The sequence below is a fragment of the Emericellopsis cladophorae genome, assembly GCF_022114955.1.
Source record: "Emericellopsis cladophorae strain MUM 19.33 chromosome Unknown NODE_8_length_656085_cov_119_647849, whole genome shotgun sequence".
Lineage (NCBI taxonomy): Eukaryota > Fungi > Ascomycota > Sordariomycetes > Hypocreales > Bionectriaceae > Emericellopsis > Emericellopsis cladophorae.
In genome coordinates, this window is record NW_026250933.1 from 330,557 (window position 1) to 351,278 (window position 20,722).

General features: G+C 56.0%; 8 protein-coding genes across 8 annotated transcripts; 6 read left to right on the top strand and 2 right to left on the bottom strand.

Annotated features, from left to right (window-relative positions):
- Window positions 1-57: 57 nt before the first annotated feature.
- On the top strand, window positions 58-1,609 carry J7T54_004365 (Cutinase palindrome-binding like protein; the record flags this gene model as incomplete). The annotated part of the gene is made up of 2 exons (XM_051504275.1): window positions 58-1,396; window positions 1,449-1,609. The coding sequence occupies 2 exons, from the start codon at window positions 58-60 to the stop codon at window positions 1,607-1,609; spliced, it is 1,500 nt and encodes a 499-aa protein (XP_051364194.1).
- Window positions 1,610-2,408: 799 nt separating this feature from the next.
- J7T54_004366 (uncharacterized protein) lies at window positions 2,409-3,355 on the top strand (the record flags this gene model as incomplete). Its single annotated transcript, XM_051504276.1, has 5 exons — window positions 2,409-2,487; window positions 2,618-2,638; window positions 2,693-2,887; window positions 2,948-3,123; window positions 3,200-3,355. The coding sequence occupies 5 exons, from the start codon at window positions 2,409-2,411 to the stop codon at window positions 3,353-3,355; spliced, it is 627 nt and encodes a 208-aa protein (XP_051364195.1).
- Window positions 3,356-3,930: 575 nt separating this feature from the next.
- J7T54_004367 (uncharacterized protein) lies at window positions 3,931-5,190 on the top strand (the record flags this gene model as incomplete). Its single annotated transcript, XM_051504277.1, has 3 exons — window positions 3,931-4,109; window positions 4,234-4,441; window positions 4,504-5,190. 3 exons carry the CDS (start codon window positions 3,931-3,933, stop codon window positions 5,188-5,190), a joined length of 1,074 nt encoding a protein of 357 aa, XP_051364196.1.
- A 47-nt stretch (window positions 5,191-5,237) lies between these two features.
- On the top strand, window positions 5,238-8,638 carry J7T54_004368 (Fatty acid amide hydrolase-like protein; the record flags this gene model as incomplete). The annotated part of the gene is made up of 5 exons (XM_051504278.1): window positions 5,238-6,202; window positions 6,695-6,805; window positions 6,851-6,953; window positions 7,009-7,512; window positions 7,574-8,638. 5 exons carry the CDS (start codon window positions 5,238-5,240, stop codon window positions 8,636-8,638), a joined length of 2,748 nt encoding a protein of 915 aa, XP_051364197.1.
- Window positions 8,639-10,067: 1,429 nt separating this feature from the next.
- On the top strand, window positions 10,068-11,464 carry J7T54_004369 (uncharacterized protein; the record flags this gene model as incomplete). The annotated part of the gene is made up of 2 exons (XM_051504279.1): window positions 10,068-10,432; window positions 10,492-11,464. 2 exons carry the CDS (start codon window positions 10,068-10,070, stop codon window positions 11,462-11,464), a joined length of 1,338 nt encoding a protein of 445 aa, XP_051364198.1.
- A 635-nt stretch (window positions 11,465-12,099) lies between these two features.
- J7T54_004370 (uncharacterized protein) lies at window positions 12,100-13,441 on the bottom strand (the record flags this gene model as incomplete). Its single annotated transcript, XM_051504280.1, has 2 exons — window positions 12,100-13,190; window positions 13,297-13,441. 2 exons carry the CDS (start codon window positions 13,439-13,441, stop codon window positions 12,100-12,102), a joined length of 1,236 nt encoding a protein of 411 aa, XP_051364199.1.
- Window positions 13,442-13,876: 435 nt separating this feature from the next.
- J7T54_004371 (uncharacterized protein) lies at window positions 13,877-16,630 on the top strand (the record flags this gene model as incomplete). Its single annotated transcript, XM_051504281.1, has 2 exons — window positions 13,877-14,115; window positions 14,167-16,630. The coding sequence occupies 2 exons, from the start codon at window positions 13,877-13,879 to the stop codon at window positions 16,628-16,630; spliced, it is 2,703 nt and encodes a 900-aa protein (XP_051364200.1).
- A 275-nt stretch (window positions 16,631-16,905) lies between these two features.
- Window positions 16,906-19,149, bottom strand: J7T54_004372 (uncharacterized protein; the record flags this gene model as incomplete). Its single annotated transcript, XM_051504282.1, has 5 exons — window positions 16,906-17,098; window positions 17,169-17,253; window positions 17,702-17,711; window positions 17,765-18,647; window positions 18,701-19,149. The coding sequence occupies 5 exons, from the start codon at window positions 19,147-19,149 to the stop codon at window positions 16,906-16,908; spliced, it is 1,620 nt and encodes a 539-aa protein (XP_051364201.1).
- Between the last annotated feature and the right edge of the window lie 1,573 nt (window positions 19,150-20,722).

Here is a 20,722-nt window from a genome sequence, read left to right on the forward strand (position 1 = left end):
TTGTCGCAACCTCTCCGCCACTGCGCACAGCCGCCCCTTACCCTACCAGCCGACGCAATGTCCAGCGGAGCTCCACTTCATAATCATGGCCAGCATTTTGGCTATGGCGACATGGACTTTGGTTCCTTTCAACAGGCTATGCCTGGCGATCGGAACCCACACGACGTGGACAGTGCCGGCCAATTCCCCGTTGCTCTGCCCATGGACGACGGCAGCGACATGCTTTTCGATAGCAACATGCTCGACGCTTTTGGGACCATGCCGATGCATCTCGAGGCCGATGATGGTTCCATGGGTCAGCAGTACAGTTCGAACAACCATAACCAGCATGCGGACCAGTCTGCAACAGATCAAGCCGTCATGCACTCCGAAAGCCAATTCAACACGGCGTCCAACAATGTGCCTGGTGCAGGGCCAGTGCCACTGGGGTCTTTTGGCGAAAGCGGCATGGGCCAAGGGAGCAGTACTTTGACGGAGTTCACAAAGCGCAGAAACTGGCCCGGCAAGGTTGTGGAGGAAATCAAGGACCTCTTGCAAATTCTAGACTCGAACGGCCGCATAAAATACGTATCACCGAGCATTCTGCCCATATCGGGATACACGGTCGAGGAGATGACGGACCTTTTCTTGAAAGAGCTCATTCATCCGGACGACCAGGGCTTGTTTGTCGCCGAGCTGAACGAGTCGATAGCGTCTGGGAACCCGATGCGTATGTTTTATAGGTTCCGGAAAAAGGATGGGACGTACACGATCCTCGAGACGATAGGACACGCCCACATTGCCGCGGCTAAGTTCGCGCCAAACCCCAGCAACCAGTCCCCATTCTGTCAGGCCGTCTTCATGATGGCGAGGCCGTATCCGACAAAGAACGCTGGGTTGCTGGACTCGTTCCTGGAACACAAGATTGAGAATGAGAGGTTAAAACGACGGATAGCGGAGCTCAGACAGGAAGAGGATGCCGACCATGACGAAGCGCAGCAGCAGTGGCTCCAAAGTCAAGACTCGCAGTCCGACATTGCGCGCACGGAACAAAGCGGCGTTTCCGCCACGCACTTCCCCCGGACAATGAGCCTCGACGGGTCGCGATCCGAGAGGAGTGCGCTGAACGCGGCCCTGACGAGAGAGAACCTGGAGGGGCAGTCAGGCGGCGCTCGGCAGGATTCGCTCAAGGACAAGATGGCGCGCTACGAAGGCACCTATACCGATACCATCGAGATGCTGACGGGGTTACGCTACAAGGACGGCGAGCGCAGCAAGGGCATCACGACGGGCAACGCCAGCCCCACCCTCATCAAAGGCGACGCCGGAATCGTCATACCCGTGGACCGCGACCCGAGGACGGGCGAAAAGAAGAAGAAGCTCAAGACTTCAGAGGAATACGTCTGCACGGACTGCGGTAGGTTCTATCCGATAGCACGAGCAGCGCCGACATCTGATATTGTTTACAGGAACGCTCGACTCGCCCGAGTGGCGCAAAGGCCCCAACGGTCCGAAGACTCTGTGCAACGCATGCGGTCTGCGATGGGCGAAGAAGGAGAAAAAGAGAAACACAAACACTGTGAGCAAGGCCCCCTCCATGCAGGCCACGCCCGGCGACTCAGGGTCTTGATACCGTGCGACAGCGGGATGGAATCATTGGTGGGGGGCGCAACAGGTGGTGGCCCCTTGCCGGAAAAAGTCGCTTTCAGACTGCTGGCTGGCTGAACTTTGGTCCTCCTCCCTCTTCAGCTCTGGTCGCACTGCACATATATGGTGGCCTTCGGCACCAGGACTCCAGGAGTCTTATTTTTTTGTTCTGTTTGGATCCATCAGCCAAGGGGCGAGCGGCGTGGAACATGTACACGATTTTTTATGATACCCTAGATATACGCACAAGGGACTGGACTGGATTTGCATTACAGGCGCTCAGCGATTCACTCTTGTTACATCGCTACGTGTGCCACAGTGGTCCCCAATCGAGTTCCCTTGCGCTTACAACAAGCCTTCAAGGACATGTTATCCTAGCTGCCGGATCACGCTAACCAAATTTGGAGTAGCGGAGATCCTGACGGTGGCTGAAAGTCAATTCTGCCCTGCCTAACAAGAAAATTGCCGGCCATTGAGTCGACGGCACAGGATTAAGCACGTATCTTAGCAAAGGATCAACCCTACACATTGATTCGTTTGAGATTGCTGTAGATTGCTGTAATGACACTCAAGGACTGAAGTCAAGCCAAGCTTTGCGTGCCTGATTGCTAACCACCTGATCCACAGTGATTGCGTGGCATGCGTCATTGGCGCACACCTCACCTTGGGAGCTGGGACTGACTTGAAGCTCCAGCTGCTTCACTTCCCCTCCTACAAGTACAACCTCAATACCCCGCCAACTCGCCCAACAGCTATCCTACACAGTAATTACTGCTCTCATCATGGACAAACTAATCAACGCTGGCAAGGAATTCCTCGAGGAGAAGGTCAAGGGGGACGACAAGAACAACAACAGACAAGGTCGGTAAAGCCCACACACACTATAGATAGTAGAGATCTGCAGCTCCCGCCAGATCAGATCAGACCCCTTCGACCCCGCCATCGCGATCTGAATGATCACCGACAAGGAACCCTTGCTGACCTGTCCCAGACTACCAGGCTGGCGGAAATCGTACGATGAATGAGCTTGCACATTACCAGTGCTGCTGAGGCTGACAAGATGTAGAATCGCACGGAGGTAGCTACCCCGCTGGCGGGGGCTTCTCTCGCGACGACGATGACGAGAACGACCTGCGCGAAGCCAGGGAGGAAGCCGAGCGTCGTGCCGGCTCGTCGGGCAGCAGCGACTTGTTCTCCACCATTGCCGGTGCTATCGGGCAGAAAAAGAGCAGCCTGCAGAACGAGGACGTCGACGAGGATTGTACATTGACATCCCGCTAAAGTACACCGGGGAAGCGCGACGCTAATAAGGGGGCAACAGATGCTGTCAAGAAGCACAAGCAGAACTACAAGGACGACGACGACGACGACGCTGATGAGAAGTCACTCGGTGCGGCGGCCGCCATCCAGGCCCTGAAGATGTTCAACCAGGGCGAGACCGGGGGGAAGCAGAGCAAGGGTGCCTTCCTCGGGCTCGCCATGTCCGAGGCTAGCAAGGTGAGCATCAATCTATTCATTCGTCTCTGCATGCCGCCGGGGGAGAGTCACGAGTGAGACTAACAGGATGGATCAGCTTTTCGACGACAAGGCCTCCAAGGGCAAGGTCGGCTCCAACACCAGCAAGGAGAATGTCATCCAGAGCGCCGGCGAGATGGCCATGAAGATGTACTTCAAGAGCCAGGGACAGCAGCAGGGCGGTTTGATGGGTATGGCGAGCAAGTTCATGTAAACCATGGCGACCGCATGAATACAAAGGTATAGCACACATGGCGACGAGCTTTTCAGATCAACTCTTCTGCCATTCCTCATAGTCAAAGTCAAGCTCCTTTAGCGATCGCACCTTGTTTCGCTCGTCGCCTAGGGATCGACTTGTCAGCTTGATGGCCGGGAAGCATTCTCTCGTCCACCTATGCGGAAATTCGCACCGGCAAGGCCGCGTAATAAGCTGCTTCCTCCCCAACGACGCCATCAATTATCGAGTCAAACTCAATTACGGATCTCACATGTATGAGCCTTCGCAGTCAATCGCTCGCGTCAGGGTGCTTAGGCAACTAGATCCGGACATGGCCGCCTGATGAGCTTGAATCATCCTTCTCCAGCTTCTGTGCCTCATCATCACCAGACACCTAACACAGAGAGGCCCGACAGCAACCAGCCAGTACTGCCGCTTGAGACGTTGCATTGACACCCAAAAAGGAAGACTTTAATCCAACAGCGTCAGACGTCACGCGACAGCATCCGTCGCGACGTGGACGGTGAGACCGAGACCGAGACCCTCTCCACATCAACCAGGGACCCGCCGCAATGAAAGCGTCCATCCATCGCTTCCGACTCCAACAGACATCACCACCGGAGAGCACCGGTCGGCGCCGCTCTGCTTCGCCCGTCGCGGCGCGGGACGCTGCCTCCGCTTCTGCTTTCGCTGGTGTTGGTGCTGGGCGGCTCTCCAGTCCTCCCTCGCGCAAGGGATCTTTTGCTGGGGGGTGCAGGTGGTGCTGCTGCTGCCGCCACAAAGCCAGATAAAGGGCGCCAATCGATACCTGCATGTGATCGCTGCCGGTATGCATGAATCCTCCTCATGTGACTGACCGACTGACGTACCATCAGCTCCTTCAAGAAGAAATGCAGCAGGACATTCCCGGTGTGCGAACTGTGCAACGCAGCAGAACAGAAATGTTCCTACTCCAATCCGACGAACATTGCCGAGGGCAGAGCGCTCCAGCTAGATGCCAGGGTCCAATGGCTGAGCCAGTACATCAACGACAACCTCCTTTCTCATGGGTGCATTGAGGCCATCGAGACGGGAACAGACCTCGTGCCTATCTTTAGTGCCTCTCCGGCAAGAGGGAAAATGTCGCTCACCCTGGGAGTGTCAAGGCACTGGTCGACGAGACATCGCCACTGGACCATGGGAGCGTCAGCGCGACCGCCAGCCATGCCTCCTACCATGCGTCCATGACCACGAACAGCTCGAAAGGATACAGCGACCAGGCGATGCCTGCGGACGCTGCGGCGCGACGGTTCGTGGACGCGTACTTTCGCAACGTCAACCGGGCGTTTCCCTGTGTCCACCAGTCCAAGATCCTCGCCGACCTGGACAAACCGCAGGAGTTTATGAAACGAAAACGAGAGGCAGGCTCGACCTTGCTATATCTCATCATGGCCATTGGTGCCTCCACGCTGGAGCGCGCCGGCCAGGCGCCCAGGGGTACCTTGCGACGGTTCGACGTGGCCTACTCTGACATTATACAGGAGCTTCTTCATTGGGACACCATTGAGTCGATACAGATCCTCGCACTACTTGCGCTCTACTCGCTCTTCGACACGCTGGGTTTCTCGTCGTACTCCATTGTGGGCATCGCAGCGAGACAGGCCACACTCTTGGGCCTCACGCGTCGCCCGACTGAGGAGTTGGGTCTGACGCCAGCCGAGGCTAAGCTGCGTTACCGACTATACTGGAGCATCCTTGCGTTGGACCGCATGATGGCCATCTCCCATGGGCTCCCAGTCGCCCTAACTGACGACAATGCCGACGTCCCGCTCCTAGGCCTCACGATCGAGTAGTATGCCAGCCCAGACCGAGCCCACTATGCCCGCAACGTTATTGAGTTATGACAGCTGGAAGACCACATCTCCGGCAGATTCACCTTGGCAAGCGCGTGGAGACGACGCAGCTCGCCCCCGCAGACCGCAGAGCCATCATCGCACAGCTCCGCACCGAGGTCGACAACTGGTATGCGAGCGGGTGCCTGTCGCCCATGAACTCGGACAATGTGTCCACCCACAGCAGCATCACATGGGTCTCGGCCCGCTACTACCATGTCCTGCCCCTGCTGTACTATCCGAACCACTTCAACGCGACGTCGGGGGCCGTGACGCGAGGCGAATTGCTGGGCTTTGCCCGGCGAGAGCTCCAAAGCACATCGGCCGTCTTCCAGCAGCGGCAGCTGCCCCTCAACAAGGTGGCCCTCACGCGTCTCCTACCCGTCACGCTCGTCTTGATGCATGACTACGCAGCCAGCTGCCAGGAGGCGGCGGCAGCCACACCGGATCCATCCACAGGCGGCGACTATAGCAGCACATCCCTGCCCTACACGGCGCGGGACGAAGTCTCCGTCCTCATGTCGATCCTCGAGGGCTTCCCCGAATCATGGCTCCTCGCGCACCAGGCGGCGCAGGTCGTCCATCAGTTCGCGAGCGTCATCGCGAGGGGCATCAGGGTCGACGGCGACGGCTCCGATTTCGGGGCCCAGCCCATCAAATACTCGCTGACCACGCCCAACCCCATGCCACGCGGTGGTGTCAAGGACCGCGTCGCGGAGATGGTGAGGCCCTGCATCACGGGGTTCACAAGTGTGATGAAGCAGATGCTGGGGCCCACAACGTGCTCCCAGTACATTGAGTATCCCAGGGGCGACACGACAGGCCAGTCCAAAAGCGGGGTGGGGCAGCAGCGACAGCAGCAGCAGTATCAGGAGCCCCTGCTGAGCCCAGTGCCGCCGCAGAGCAGTACGATGAGCGTGCCCCAGCTGGGCGGTGCGATGAGCGAGGATGCTGTGGTGAATTTCGGGTGGGGGTTAGATTTGGACTTTTTGTAAATGGGCCTGCGAGCTCTCTGTCCTATTCTGGCCATCTGTACATGTATCAACAGCACGGGGCTTCTATAGATGATGCACTGGTCAATGTGTCTTATCTCCAGCTTCCAAGCGCGCTGTGCATTCCAGTTCCCCTGTACTTTGGCTTGTCTCGACGTTTCAATCGCAGCGTACTCAGAGGGAAATGAGGTTTGGAATTTCATCCAGAGCTTTTTCCTGGTGCTTTCGTCGATATACAGTGCACCGGATAGCGCAGCTCTCGACTGATGTAGATGGAGGTCGTGAATGTGTGGACTCGTGCACACTGCGTCAGCGTTCATGTGGAAGCCGAGGCTGAGACTCCAACCAACCTTGACCCCTACATCATCGGGACTTGGCTCACACACAATCCTCCCGGCCTCAACTTTGTATTTAAAGACCCGCATCATCAATTGACTCCTTCCTGAGCATTCTTACACCAGGATGGCACCCAGAGATTTCATCGGCTATCCCGTGCCCCGGGAGGGGCCCAGGGCCGAGTATGAAAAGGCCCCCGAGAACAACCCCGTTCTGAGGGGGGCGGCGCTCACCGTTGCCGCGAACATGTGGGTTATCTGCTGAGACTGGTGCCAGGCGCTCACTGTAGACAGCATCTCGTACGTCCCTGGTGTCGCCAGTCTGTTGTGGAACAATGCTGGCTTCGGCACGCTCAAGAACCTGCCGGAGCTGGATGAGATGCCATATCGATTCCACGTAGGATGATGCTGCGCCAACTCGTCTCTTAAACCAGAATCACTAACATCGAAAGCCCATCGTCACGCCCCTGGGGGATAGCAAGATGCTCCCCATTGACGCCTCTCTTACCGAGGCAAAGAGCACCTTCACACCGAGCTCACCGTCAAAGTACTATACAGCCGCCGACTACCACGCCATGTACCAGTCTGGCGCCATCACACCCCTCCAGGTTGCAGAGACCCTGATTCCCCTCACCAAGAAAGGGGTCTACGCCGATGCGTGGGCAGACACCCATGGAAAAGACCACATCGCGCTGGAAGCAGCCAAGGCATCTACGGAGCGCTACGCAGCGGGCAAGGACCTTGGCGTACTCGACGGTGTGCCCATCGGCGTCAAGGACGACCTCGACATCAAAGGCATGGTGAGCCACGTCGGCATGAAGTACCGACCCAATGTCAAGTTCTTCGAGCCGAGGGACAGAACCGAGTGGTTCCTCGAGAAGCTGGCCGAGGCGGGTGCCGTCTTCATCGGGCGGAACAAGATGCACGAGCTGGGCATGGACACCAACGGTCTGAATGTAGGGAAAAGAAAACCGCCCCATCGCATGTCGTGGCTACTGATCAGGAGCTCCGTGATAGATCGCCCAAGGCACCCCTACGAACCACTTCAACAACGCATACTACCCAGGTGCATCGACCTCTGGTGGCGGATCCGCCCTCGGCGCGGGCATCATCCCCATCGCCATCGGCTCCGACGCGGGAGGCAGTATTCGTCTGCCCTCTGCCTTCAACAGCATGTACGGCTTGAAGACCTCGCACCACCGCATGGGCTACTACAACATGTCTACCTGTGTGCGCGGGCCCCTCGCCGCCTCAGCCGCCGACCTGACCATTGCGTACCGACTCATGTCCCAGCCGAATCTGGATGATCCGGCCCAGATGCACTATGGCGCATCCCAACTGCCCAAGCCGGGTAGCAAGCGTGTCATGGGCATCTACCGCGACTGGTGGAGCGCCGGTGATCCCGAGGTCGTCAGGCTCTGCGAAAAGGCCATTGACTACTTTGCGACGCAGCGCGGGTACGAGGTCGTCGACATCTCGCTCCCCCTCATGGGCGAGGCCCGCGTAGCCCACGCCATGCTGTGCGTCGCAGAGACATATGAGACGACGCGTCGCAAGACGCCCGACCAGCCCAAGACGGGGTGGATGGGCCTCGTGGGCACGGTGAACAGACTGCTCATGAGCGTGGCGTCCGTGACCCGCGCCAACGACTACCTCAAGGCGAACGCCCTGCGCGAGCTGATGATGCGCCATCTGGCGTGGCTCTGGCAGCAGCACCCCGGCATGCTCATCATGACTCCCACCAGTCCCATGATCGGCTGGCCTCGCCACCCAGGCGACGAGGGTGGCTTGAGCGATACCAACACCACCGTGAAGAACATGATGTACATCTTCCTGGCCAACCTGACGGGGACGCCCGCTGTGCAGGCCCCCGTGGGCTACGCCGAGCCGAAGCAAGGTACGGGCAAGCTACCGGTCGGTATCCAGGCCATGGGGGAGTGGGGGGCCGAGGAGCAGCTGCTGGAGTTTGCCAGGGAAGCGCAGGAGTACCTTGAGGAGGTATACGATGGCGGCCGACGCAGGCCGGAGACCTGGTTCGATGTATTGGGCGAGACGAAGAAGGCGTTCAAGAAGGTCGTGTAGGGGCTTGTGCCGGTTGCGTTTGGCAAGGAGCCTCTGCTGACATCTGCCCGTGACCATACGGTCCTGTCTATCCTAGAGAAGATGTCCTTTTCGTCGTGCAGTCAACCTTTGAGAGAATACTCAGCCAGCTGCTTCTGCTACTTAACTGATATGCCACCACTGGGCACGGATAATCATGTCTCGCGGTGGTATTCGCGTCAGGCCTGGTCCCTCTGGTGTCGATTTCGTCATCGTCAAAGGCCTGGAATGCAATGGCACGAGGCGCGCAGAGCCTGCAGACGTGGTTGGGCGTTCCAACGATATCGCGACCTGCGCGATTGCTCGGTCGTGTCTCGGCATTTGTATGCAGAACTTAATTTCCTCGGTTCATGCGAAGATGCTCAATATCTTCATCAGAAGGTGGTGAGCACTGAGATGCGCCAGACAGAAGAATCTCACGCCATGCAGTCAGTGCAACCAACCACCTTTCCCAGTCAAACCTTGTTGACTAGCGCTGTTAAGGAGAGCGGCAGCAGCCGTGCTGATTTACTAACAGCCTCCGCCCATTCCGAACACTGCCGCCTCAGGCACAGCCGAGCGGGCGTCTACACGTACTAACGTATCCGCAGTCCGTGCATGCGCTCTTATTAATGCTATTTTGGGCCACGGCGTACTGTACGGCTTTCTTTTGGGTTTTTGGAGGATTCCGCGCGATGCTGGCCAAGGACAAGGAGGCAGGATTAATTAACCAGCGTCAGCAGTCGGGCAAGAGGACATGGACCCAATCAGTCCCTGACGCTCCAGTCTCTGCAAGGGGAGAGAGCCTGCTTGTCAATTAGAGCTTTCTTTGAAGCAGCACCACAGAGACGGAATGACAAGGCCGCCTCACGGGGCGACTAGTCTAATAAGTGAACACGGCAAAGTAGCGTCGACCCCCTGCCTCCACTTCACTTGCTTTTGGCGGTCTTGTGTCGTGCGAGAGGTTGCGGTTTCAAGTTCCCGAGTGCTGCAGAGGCCAAGGCTGGACCCAGCGAACCCGCCCAAAGCCCCCCAGGCCCCTCCATTTTTCGTGTCGGCCTTGCGTGTCCCATCTTCGAACCTCTGTCTCCAGTCCGTCAGTCAGTCAGTCAGTCATCTGAACAGCCGTCCTTGTCTTGTCCCTGTGTATTGTCTTTTCATCTTCGCCATCAACGCCCGTAGCTCACAACATCCAGTCTCTCGCTCGCTTGCTTCCTTCCACTACCTCCGCTACCTAACTTAGCCAAACCTCTTCCATCGACCCGCCCTCACAGCCTTGCGTACCTGTATCGTCCACTTCCCGTCATCTTCTGCGCTGGTCGCATTGCGACTTCGACCGATTTCCAAACGCCGCTTAGCGAGGATCATATACACGAGAATCTTCATCCATCTTAACGCGGGCTCTTTGGATTGGTGACTTCACGTCGTCAGGATGGACCACCATCGCAAAAAGTCCCTGCTCAGCAACGACCTCGTATTCCAGCCCGAGAGTCAGCAGCCATATGCCCAGCAGCCATACGACCCGACTGCCCACGACAACCACACGTCCTTCAGCCAGGCCGCCTACCCGCGGTCGCCGTTCCAAACATCGCCCTACGCTGAGAACCACAAATTCGAGAGCACAATGTACGACCAGCCCCAAGGCTACGTGCAGAGGCAACCGGCGCCCTCGACACCGGAACCAGCGCCGGCACCCAAACCCCGGAAGAACTGGTTCGCATTCATGAGCAGCAAATGGGCGGCCATGTTCATGGCCATTACCGCCATCCAAGCCGTCATCTGTCTTTGCTGCGAAGCGTATGTGCCTATCCCCGCTTCCGACTCAAAGCAAGCTTCCATGCTGACAACCCTCACAGCTACGTATTTGCTACCTTCCAGTCGAGCCTGCGTCCTCTCCAAGAGAGGAATCCTGACCGTAACGCCAAGAACCCCGAAGAACTCAGCTCGCAGTACAAGACGATCCCCACCTTCTTGACGCTTTTCATCTTCGGTTTCTTGTACGAACTCATCATCGTGTGGGATGCGCTTCGCAAGAAGAACACGATTCAGGTCATTGGCGTCTGCTTCGCCAACCTCGCCCTCGTGGTATACACAGCCATCCAGGTCGACCAACTAGACATTGCCCTCGATGTCCTTGTCAAGTACAATTCCCTTGAGGCGGGTCGCTCCAAGCCGAACATCTGGGCCGACATCAATGGTTATCTGATTGCCATCCCTGCCATTATTGCTGTGGTCACTTGCATCATGGTGTTCCTTACATGGAAGCTCTACCAGGAGTTTGCATGGGATATCCTGAAGAGCATCGGCGCCGACTACAGGATGAAGAAGCGCTTCGCGTCGTACCAGATCTACATCGCTCTGCTCAAGTTCGATTTCTTCTTCTTCCTCGGATTCATCATCCAACTCGTCGTCATCGTCACCCGAACGGACGATCCCGAGTTCGCTCTCACCATCGCCACCATCCCCATCACCATCATCATCCTCCTCGCCGCCGCCTACTTCACCCGGATCGAAAACAAGCCCGGCATGGTTGTCACCATCATCCTCTACTTTGGCGCCTTGGCCTACTTCCTCTTCAAGCTCATCCGCATCTGGACGTGGGTCGACTACTACCTGGCCGTCCAAAAGTCTCTCACAGCCTTCTCCGTCATTACCATTCTTCTCATCCTGCTCACCATCGCCAACGCCATTGTCTGCATGCGCAACTTTGACAAGGGACTCAAGACGCACATTCTCGGCGCCGCCAAGAGCCGTGAAGATGACCCAGAGCTCAACTCTGTGAATCTGAACGACGTCAAGCCTCAGCCTAGCCGCATGACGATCGAATAAACAAGACCGCCGTGCGAGGAAGCGCATACAGCACACGTACCATGACATTCGACTGGGTCGAGTGGAGGATACGGTTCGCTACGAATTTACGACAATCATTTAACGGCAGGGCCGAATATAGAACATATGGAGGATATATGAACAAGTGATACCATCTATATTCTCCATTGGATCGGTCCCTCCTCCTTTCGGACTTGCATCTGGACATTCTTTTCGATACGCTGAGGACATGCCATTCCGTTTGGGTCACTGTATACCAGGCGTTGTGGGGGCGCCATCCCTTTCCTGGGAAGCTCGCATGTCTCTCATTTAGGGGGTTTTACTTTTCGGGATTTGATTTCTTTTTGGTCTGGGTTTATGAGTCTTGGGTGTCGAGTTCTCATCCTTCTGGGATCAGCTACAGCTGTGACTGCTACATGCAGGCATATACCAGGACGCCAACGGGGCCAGATTATTGACACATCGTGTACGCTTCGCCATGGACGCCTTGGTTGAAACCCGCAAGTCACAATACGTTCCACTGCCCTGCCGTGAATCCCTGTGTACAATGATGTGATAGCCCAAACTCCGTACCCTCCCCAGCTGCGCCTTCCAAACAATACCAACGCCTGCGGTAACAAGGGGAATCCCGCTGCTTAGAAATGAACACGGACAGTATCTGCTGTCGTTCCCTCAGCCGGACAGTACGGACACTTGTACTTGCCCGATCTCGTCAGCTGATCGAGACTTTCCTTGCTGAGCACGTGCCCGCAGGCCAGTCGGACTGGCGGATTCTTGTCTGTCGTCTGCTCCTTGCTGACTGGACAGACGAAGATGGGATGGTAAATCATGGACGAAGGCAACGGGGTTTCAAAAGCGAGTTCCTGCTCCGTCGTCCACTCCGTCTTCTTCTCACGCATGTAGTGGGTATACTTGATCAGCCGGGGCAGGGCCAGCGACCCGGCCGTGACGGCAATGTAGAGGGGTGACTCGGCGGACAGCCCCAGGAGCGAGCAAAAGTCTTTGGTGAACGACTCGGCGACCTGCTCATATGTAGTGTTAATAGTAAAGATGTGGCCGTACGGACTCGATGCGATGTTGGGCCCGTAGACCATGGCGGCGCAGAGCTGGTTGATCTCCTTCTGATGGCGCCTCTGGAACTTGCCAAAGTGCTGATGCGCATAAGAAACAGCCCTCGTCTGGCGAGACAAGTCATCCTGGAGGCCCTTGCCCATAGTCCCATTGAACAGCCAGATGAATTGCAGCTTCGTGAGGTCAAACTCCAGCGAGCTGCCTTTACTCTCTAGGAGGTCGCTGTGCGCGGCACACCACTCAATAGCGGGCTCCATATTCCTATTGTCCTTGAGCTCGTCCAAGATGGAGTACATCTCCCTAAATTTCTCCGTCAGGCTCTCGTCGACATCGTCTCCGTCTGTCATATTCTCGTCCTCGGCGTCAGGGTGCTGGTCTTCCTCGGAGTCGGCGACCTGCTGGCGCATGTACTGTTGATTCTCATTAGGTCCAAAGTCAGCCTCCCTGAAGAGCGTCTCCGCCGTGGGAAATTGCCCCTCGCGTATCAGATGCATAACGACAGCTCGGTTCACGTATCCGGTATGGGCCTCCATGGTGTCGATCTCCACGGGCAGCTCGCGTAGTGGCATCGCCCGATCGAGGGCTTTGCCGAACCCCTTCTGTGCCTTTGTCACATTCTTCAAATCGTCCGTGATCGCGTCGAGGCCCTGTTTTACTGGGTTTTGTAGTGTGGTCATCGCTAACGTCATCCTATGTGTGTCGGCATCTAGACGGGTGGGCTGATTAGTCGCCGACGTCGAGCTGCATGAGCAGCGACATACCGTGCGATATCTGTGCCTTGGTGTTCTCCAGAAGCTCTATGATCTTGTCCACATCTTTGATGGCCCCGTTCAGGTTCGACTTCATCATCTTGGCCAGCTCGCCCTGCAGTGGCCCAAAGGGCGAGGGGTGTTCGTTGGAAGGCATCGTGGCGGCAAGGTCTGCCGGGCAACCCACGGCTGCCACCGATGGGATCGTGGATGGGTTAAAGCAGGTGACAGACTGGAAATATAAGGTACTAAAGGCGAGTCTGCAAGATGGAGGAGTGATGCAGAGTAAAGACAACGCGGCGAAGATATGTATTGCCAACATGAATGTGGCAGGTCCGGCGGTTGGCGTTGAGCATTGAAGTGTTATCGATAAGCGCTTGCATCACCGTCACTGTTTTGGGCGGTGGGGACTCGCGAATGGTACCACCCAAGGTACCATGTACTTACGCAATCTCATGCCGAACCCAACTCCAACTTCAAGTATTACTCGTAAATCACCGCCTTCCGAGCTTCCAGGGTTTAATGCGACAGCCCCCCTCAACTCGAGGATGCATTGCTGCTTCCATAACACCAGCCTGGACGGCAGGCGAGCATGAGCTTCTTCTTCGCAACACCTCCAGATGGAGCGAGACCCTACACGTATCATCGCGAGACGCCGGAGGATCTGACGGCGCCCAGGGCCATCTCGACACAGCAGACAGCGCGTTCGAGCCCGCAAAATGGATCGTCAACCGCCAATTCTGCTTCCAATCCAGTGTCGAGGGTTAACTCTTCTTCGGCGCCGCCAATACCCAGGAGGAACATTGTGTTCCCAGACCCTGTCGCATTCAGGTAGGTACCTGAGAAAGCAGCCCAAATGCGTCGCCTCTGACAGTTTCTTAGGTACCTTGAAGAGGAACCGTGTGTCGCAGTTGTCGAGCGTCGGGGAACGCTGCGTGGCTACGAACTCTATCTCGTCGAACAGTGGGCCTGCTCACGGCAGTCGCCCACACTGGTCATTGTCACCTATACCGGCGATGAGGAGCATTCGGTGGTAGTCGGGGTACTGTCGGTGCCTGTCGATGAGGCTCTGTGGTCTACTAAACTACGCGTCTACTTCAAAGCCACCCGACAGTACCTTGCCCGCCCCAAGGGCACGCAGCTTGGGGAGGTCATGGTCACAAACCTGAGTAGCTTCCCCTCGGCTCTCACAGTCATCCCTGTCCCGGATGGCGACATCAGGAAGCACCGGCTTGAGTTCATCGTCAACGAAAACCTTAAGCGCATGGGCTGCTCGGGTCGCTCGGGGTTGACGCTCAGCGAACCTGCGGAGGGCACACGGACCAAGTTCCTGTCACTGTACAAGGTCAGCGACAAGATCCCCTTGCCCACGGCGGTTACAGAACTTGTCAAGCTTTGCCAGGTGGCTCTGTACATGTTCGAGAAACTAGAACCGGAGTACATTGATGGCTTGCTTTGCGACGTGACCGAGAGGGCCATTGGAAACTGGTGGACAGAGGTTGGGGCGGAGCATTACAATTTCGAGCCAAACGACGGTGTCCTGGGACCTACGACGGTTGCTGCTCTTCTTGGGATGCTGATGGGCGCAAGAAATCGACTATACTGGTATGGGTGCCCAGTAGCAAAGGATGCCTTCGACATTGAATGTCTGAAGCGAGGCATTGGGAACTTTCAAAAGTCCTTCAAAATTGACAAGACACGACGACTCGATCGCCAGACGCTCGTCAAGCTTCATAATTGCACCGCCAAGGCCGCAGCTGGGGAGGGCTGGGGCGTTCAAAAGGCTGTCAAGTCGCGAATGAAAGAGATTGGCGGTAATCGCGGCGAAATCGTCATGGGAATGGTGTCCGGCAAAGACAAGGGTGGGATGGCAGATATTGAGACCTTGGACCTCGAGCAGTTCATCAGCTTTGCCTATGGTGAGCGTGCCAAATGGCTATGGTACGGGAAGCCGCGGAGAATGACCCTGGATCACCCGGAGGGAGACTCAGAGGGTGTGAACCCCAGCTTCGGCAGGGACGTGATTAAAGATGAATCCCTCGCACGCACACCGACCATGCAAGGCGATGAGGATTTGGACGCCCGGCGGCAGAACGGTTTGCTCAGCGTGCAATCCGAAATACAGTATGGCTCTGCGCTTGGCAACACAGATAGCCCGGCGGAGAAGGATGCCCTGAGAAGGAACGTTCTGAAAAGCGTCGCGGGGAAGATGAGTGATGCTCGATCCGGTTTGGGCCGCATCAAGACTGCCGTGGGCGGCAGCAAGCGTGGACATGCCGCACGAGCATCAATATCAGACCGTGAGGATCTGCGGGAGCTTCGTGGCGCGCAGAACACATCCCTTCCCAACGCAGGGATCCAAGCAGCAGTGCCAGGCACGCCGGGATTTTTGGCTCCCGGCAGAGCTTTCACCTGGCAAAGGAAGCCCGGCGAGTACCTGGACGGTTACAGACGTGAGCAGCCGTCATCGGTAGCCGACCTAACGAACGAGACCCGCGATCACTCGCCGGCCACGAGCCGCTCCAAGATTGCCAAGCGGGCACCAAAACTGGCGCTGGAGAATGAACTTCTCAATCGGATCGGATCAGAGGTTCGAAATGATATGCTACCGGCAGCACCACCGACAGCTGAGTCCCTTCTCGGCGAAGGGGACCTGGAAGGGCCCCTGCTTGACGCTGAGCGACGGAACGAGTCACCCTACCTCAGTATTGGCCTATCTCGCCGCCACAGCTTAGAGGTTGCACAACTCAACTTCAAGCACGAGTTGAACGAGGCACGCTGGGCAAGACGAGTGTCGTTCAGCGAGGCGGAAGAAGCAATCCTCATGTGGGAAGAGGTTGTCAACCTCGACGAGAACGCCCAACAACTGAATGAGGTGGAGGCTCTTGCTGAGCTCGCTCGCCATCTCAATCAGAGCATTGAAGAGATCAAGATCAATATCAATCCATGGGTGGAAGAGAAGCTCAAGGCTCTAGCTCTTCTAGACGAGCACTATGCTCGCGACAAGGACGACCTGCAAAGCCACTACCAACGACTGAACGAGGCCTGTCAGCGAGTTCGCTACAGCTCAAACGAGCTCTTGGCTGAAGAGCGCGCCAGTCTCACGGAAAGCGTCAAAGAGATTGACGTCCTCGTCGCCCGACTTGACTACGAAATCAACGCGCTTGTCTCCAAGGCTGTTGATGTGGAAGACGGCGTGCAAACGTTTGAGCGCCAGGTCGAAGATTTGGAGCAGCGCGCTGCGGTTCTGAAGACGCAGCTGGAAGCGGAATCATGGATGCATTGGTTTTTCAGGAGCCTCACTGGCATAGGCAGTGGTCCTCACATCACAAGAGGCACAGCTTGAAGTTTTGTGTCTCACATCACACGGGCGAGGCGTTCGGAGTCACCTTGAAATGAATGCACAGCACGGGAAAACATAGAACATTCTTGTTCAACTTGCCTAATTAAATCATCATGGAGGAACTTTGAAGGTTCCATCGCTATAATCAGGTATTCCTACAATGCATCCCTCTCTATACCCAAACCATTCCGCAATCTCCTCCGTAATCGTACAGCCTGTTTTTATCGCCCAAAGTTTGCTGGTGGCAATCCATGTCACAGCTGTCGCACCACGCTCTGTTAGAAAAGACCGCCGCTACCGCCCTGCTGCATCCCCTGCTGCTGGCCCTGCTGTTGCATGATCTCGCTGACCTTCTGGGTGGTGTCGAGGAATTTGGAGACGCAGCGGTCCAGGCACACGGACTCGCCCTTGTTGAGCTCGGCCTCGCGGAAGTCGTTGGGGATGCACTTTGCCTGGCAGTTCTTCTGGAGGCTATCCGTTGCGGTCAGCAAATCATGAAATTTTGGGGGATGGTAAGGAGAGCTTGATGGGACAAACGAACCTGTTGTAGCTGGAGGCCATGGCGAGCATCTCCGCCTCGACAGCTTCAATCTTCTGCTCAGACGAAGGCTGAGGGCGACCCATTCCTAGGAAAGACATGATAGCGGTATGGAAAGTTGGGATGAAGGACTGGAGTTGACGTAGGAGTTGTGATGTTTGATAGTTGGCTGCGATTGATGGGAGTCGCGCGACAGCAAAGTTGACAACTGCATTGCTTATCGATAGCATATGATTACATCATCAAGCCAAGGCCATTGTGCTTGGTCTGCTTACCCTGTGCCATCTATTGCGCTGTACAATCATTTCGCTCCTCCGTATCGCGTGCAACAATTCGATAGGGAATTCAATTCCTCGATTGCTGTACGCTCGTCATGCCTTCTGTTTGCCCTTTTCGAAAACCATATCCACGGCACAGGTTCATCCACAGACCACAGACTATCGCTCGTAACTCCTAGAAGATGATGTTTTTGGACCAAGTCCATTCCATGATGCCGGCAGTCGAGTTGAACCGCCCATGACCACTCATTTTCACACCTCCATGGGGCTAACCATTGTGTCAGCAAATGGTCACTAGCAGGCGAGGGGTGTACGACTTACGATGAAGGGCTCGTCGTGTACCGTCATGGCGTTGATGTGAACAGCGCCAGACTCAATTTGTCGAGCAAAGCGTAGCCCGCGCCTCAGATCCTCGGTGAAGACAGCAGATGTCAGCCCGTACTCGGTATCGTTCGCAATGTCTACTGCTTGTTCTTCTGTGTCAATCTCGATAATGGACACGGTAGGACCGAACGACTCGGTCTTGTAGATGTCCATGGCCGGGGTCACGTTGCCAAGGACAACCGGCCTCATCGAGTTTGGGCGACCTTCGTCGGCCGATGGGTCACCAAAGATGATGCTGGCACCCTTCGATGTTGCGTCGCTCAACAGCGTCTTGTTCTTTTTCACCGCGGCCTCGTTGATGAGCACTGGCGAGGGCCCATCTGCGGAAAAGACTTGGTCAATGGACGCCTTCAGCTTTTCCTGGAACTGTTTGCTGACATTCTTGTGAACCAGGATCCTTTCCGTGCTCATGCAGATTTGACCGGAATTCAAGAAGGACCCCAAAGCACACTGCAAAGCCGCTGTTTCCAGATTGGCGTCCTCCCATACAATCGCTGGTGCCTTCCCGCCAAGCTCGAGCACCACGGGCTTAAGGTTCTCGCCCGCCAGTCGCCCGATGATCCTCCCGACATTAGTGCTGCCAGTAAAGTTGATCTTCCGGACGTGCGGGTTCGAGACCAAGGCCGAGGTGATCTTGGGGGCAGCAGAGGGCTCACAGCAGATCGTGTTGAGCACGCCGTCTGGAAAACCGGCTTCCTGTAGGATGGACGCGATCGTCCAGTGACTGCGTGGTGCGAACTCTGAGGTTTTGAACACGACTGTGTTACCTGCAGCGATAGGGTACACCACTGAGCGCAGACCAAGAATGTACGCGGCATTCCTGGTTGCAAGTCAGTCGAAAGACGACATCACTGCCCCCGGGCAATCACTCACCATGCAGCAATGGACAGAACCACCCCGTAGGCCTCGCGCACAACCATGCAGCTTCTTTCGGGATTCTGGGTCATGGGAATGCTCCCTTCAATCGACGTGACCCGACCGGCGACATCTCTGAGCATGTTGATCGCAGTATCAACGTTGAACGCGCCCCAGTCACGAGTCCCGCCAATCTCGTCGACAGAGCACTGAATCAGCTCTTCCCTCCGCCTTTCCATGACATCTCCGGCTTTCAGAAAGAGATCCCGTCGCTGAGTCGGTCCTGTCTTTTTCCATTTGGGAAAGGCAGCTGCGGCCGCATCGACAGCCTGTTCGACATCTTGAAGGGCCGCACTGCCCGCACGACCAACAAGTTCACCTGTCGCTGGTGAGACTACATCAAACGTCTTGTCCGGTATGTGTTCTTTGCCGTCGATACAAAAGGGTGTAACGTCATTCGCATTCATGTTCGCCATGATTCGTGGATGCTTGCTGTACTAGAGTGAGGGTTGGAGCAGTACTCGATATGTAGAGGAAAAGGGTCCGATAGAAGTGGCGTCCCCCTGGTACTTTATATCAAGGAACCTAGTTCAAAATCTGGATCTCTACACGCTCGCCAATATGTGTCCCCCAATATTAGCGCTCGCCGTCCAGATTATTCCACCCCCCTGCTCCATTGGCAGTTGATAGACGTCCTTCTGGACGCTGCTCCCCAGACATTTCTGCCAATTACCTGCCTGGCGTGCGGTTCTGAGACCGAGTGATCCGCACTAATCCTTGACACTCCCGCGTGTCATAGACTCATGTGCTCCCGACCCCGCATTCGGGACTTAACTTCGCCCGGGATCAAGACCTCCACTCATCCGAAGGTTTGGCTTTTGTTTGGCAGAGGTCAGCGGAGTTGTTAGAATCCTTCCTGTTTGGCTTGCGCCAAGCTTGGTGATTGACCTATTTGTCCAAGGCATCAAGGGTTGTTCTTTACTCCGGACCACTCGTGCTCATCGAGGCGACTCAGACGTGAGCAGGTGGGGTTCAAGAAAAGGCTGTGGAATAGCAGCTGTTTTAACATGGATAGCATCTAGGAAGAGGTCAGCCGCTATGCATCCCGAAGCGACTACAAACGAGGTCTTTTTTATTTGTTGCCCATACTCGACTTACTCGACTCGGAGGATACTCCAGCAAGAACAAAGTGGACCTCAGACCTCAACCGAGGCTGATGGGTGTAGGAGACTGGCTGGGGAGCAGGCTTTAGGGTGCGTTTGACTGGCGCCCTTCGTGTCGTTGCGTCCGCCATGGCAATCGCGCTGTGGTTATGCGTGTATCGCGACGGAACTGCAATGTCGCGCAGTCTGAGGGGATGATGAATTTGTGAGGATCTGCTGTAGATTTTGACGCGCGTGAACCGTAATCAATGCGCAGACGATTGCTCATCGCAAGGCACATATACATCAACAGCAACAAAAGGACATGGACCCTGTGATGAAATGGTCCGACGTCGGAACGCGGGGACTGGAGGCTGTCCCATTGATTTTGGAGTACTTGGCAGTGTTGTTGGTGGAGGGGTCAGTCAGTGGGCTATCATGAGAGGACCAAACAAAACACGAAGAATTACTGGCTTGAGATACGCAAAGCGAGGTAGAGTCACAATGCTGAGGATGGCAGTGAGTCAGCCAGGAAGTTGCCTTTAGAGAAAGTGATTTATTTGCCTTCGCATCGGATTGATCTTATAAGTCGCGATTGGCCAATTCATTCTGCTCATTTGAACTTGTACCCGAGACACCAGAATTCTTTTTCAAAAGGTCGCGCTGCCTTTTTCTATTACTTGACAATCGCTCGCTCCTGCCCGAAACGGCTCACGCGGCCTGATCAAGGTAAGCCAAGCCACTGATTGGTCAAGGCTGCACAGGTGACAAAGACGAACGACGGTTCCCGCTGTCTCCAGTCTCCAGTCTTCCCCCATCCGTCTGCCGCAAAATTCAGCAGTTCTTCATTCTTTCCATGTCCGTTTCTAGGAACCCATCAACAGCGATACCGGATCGC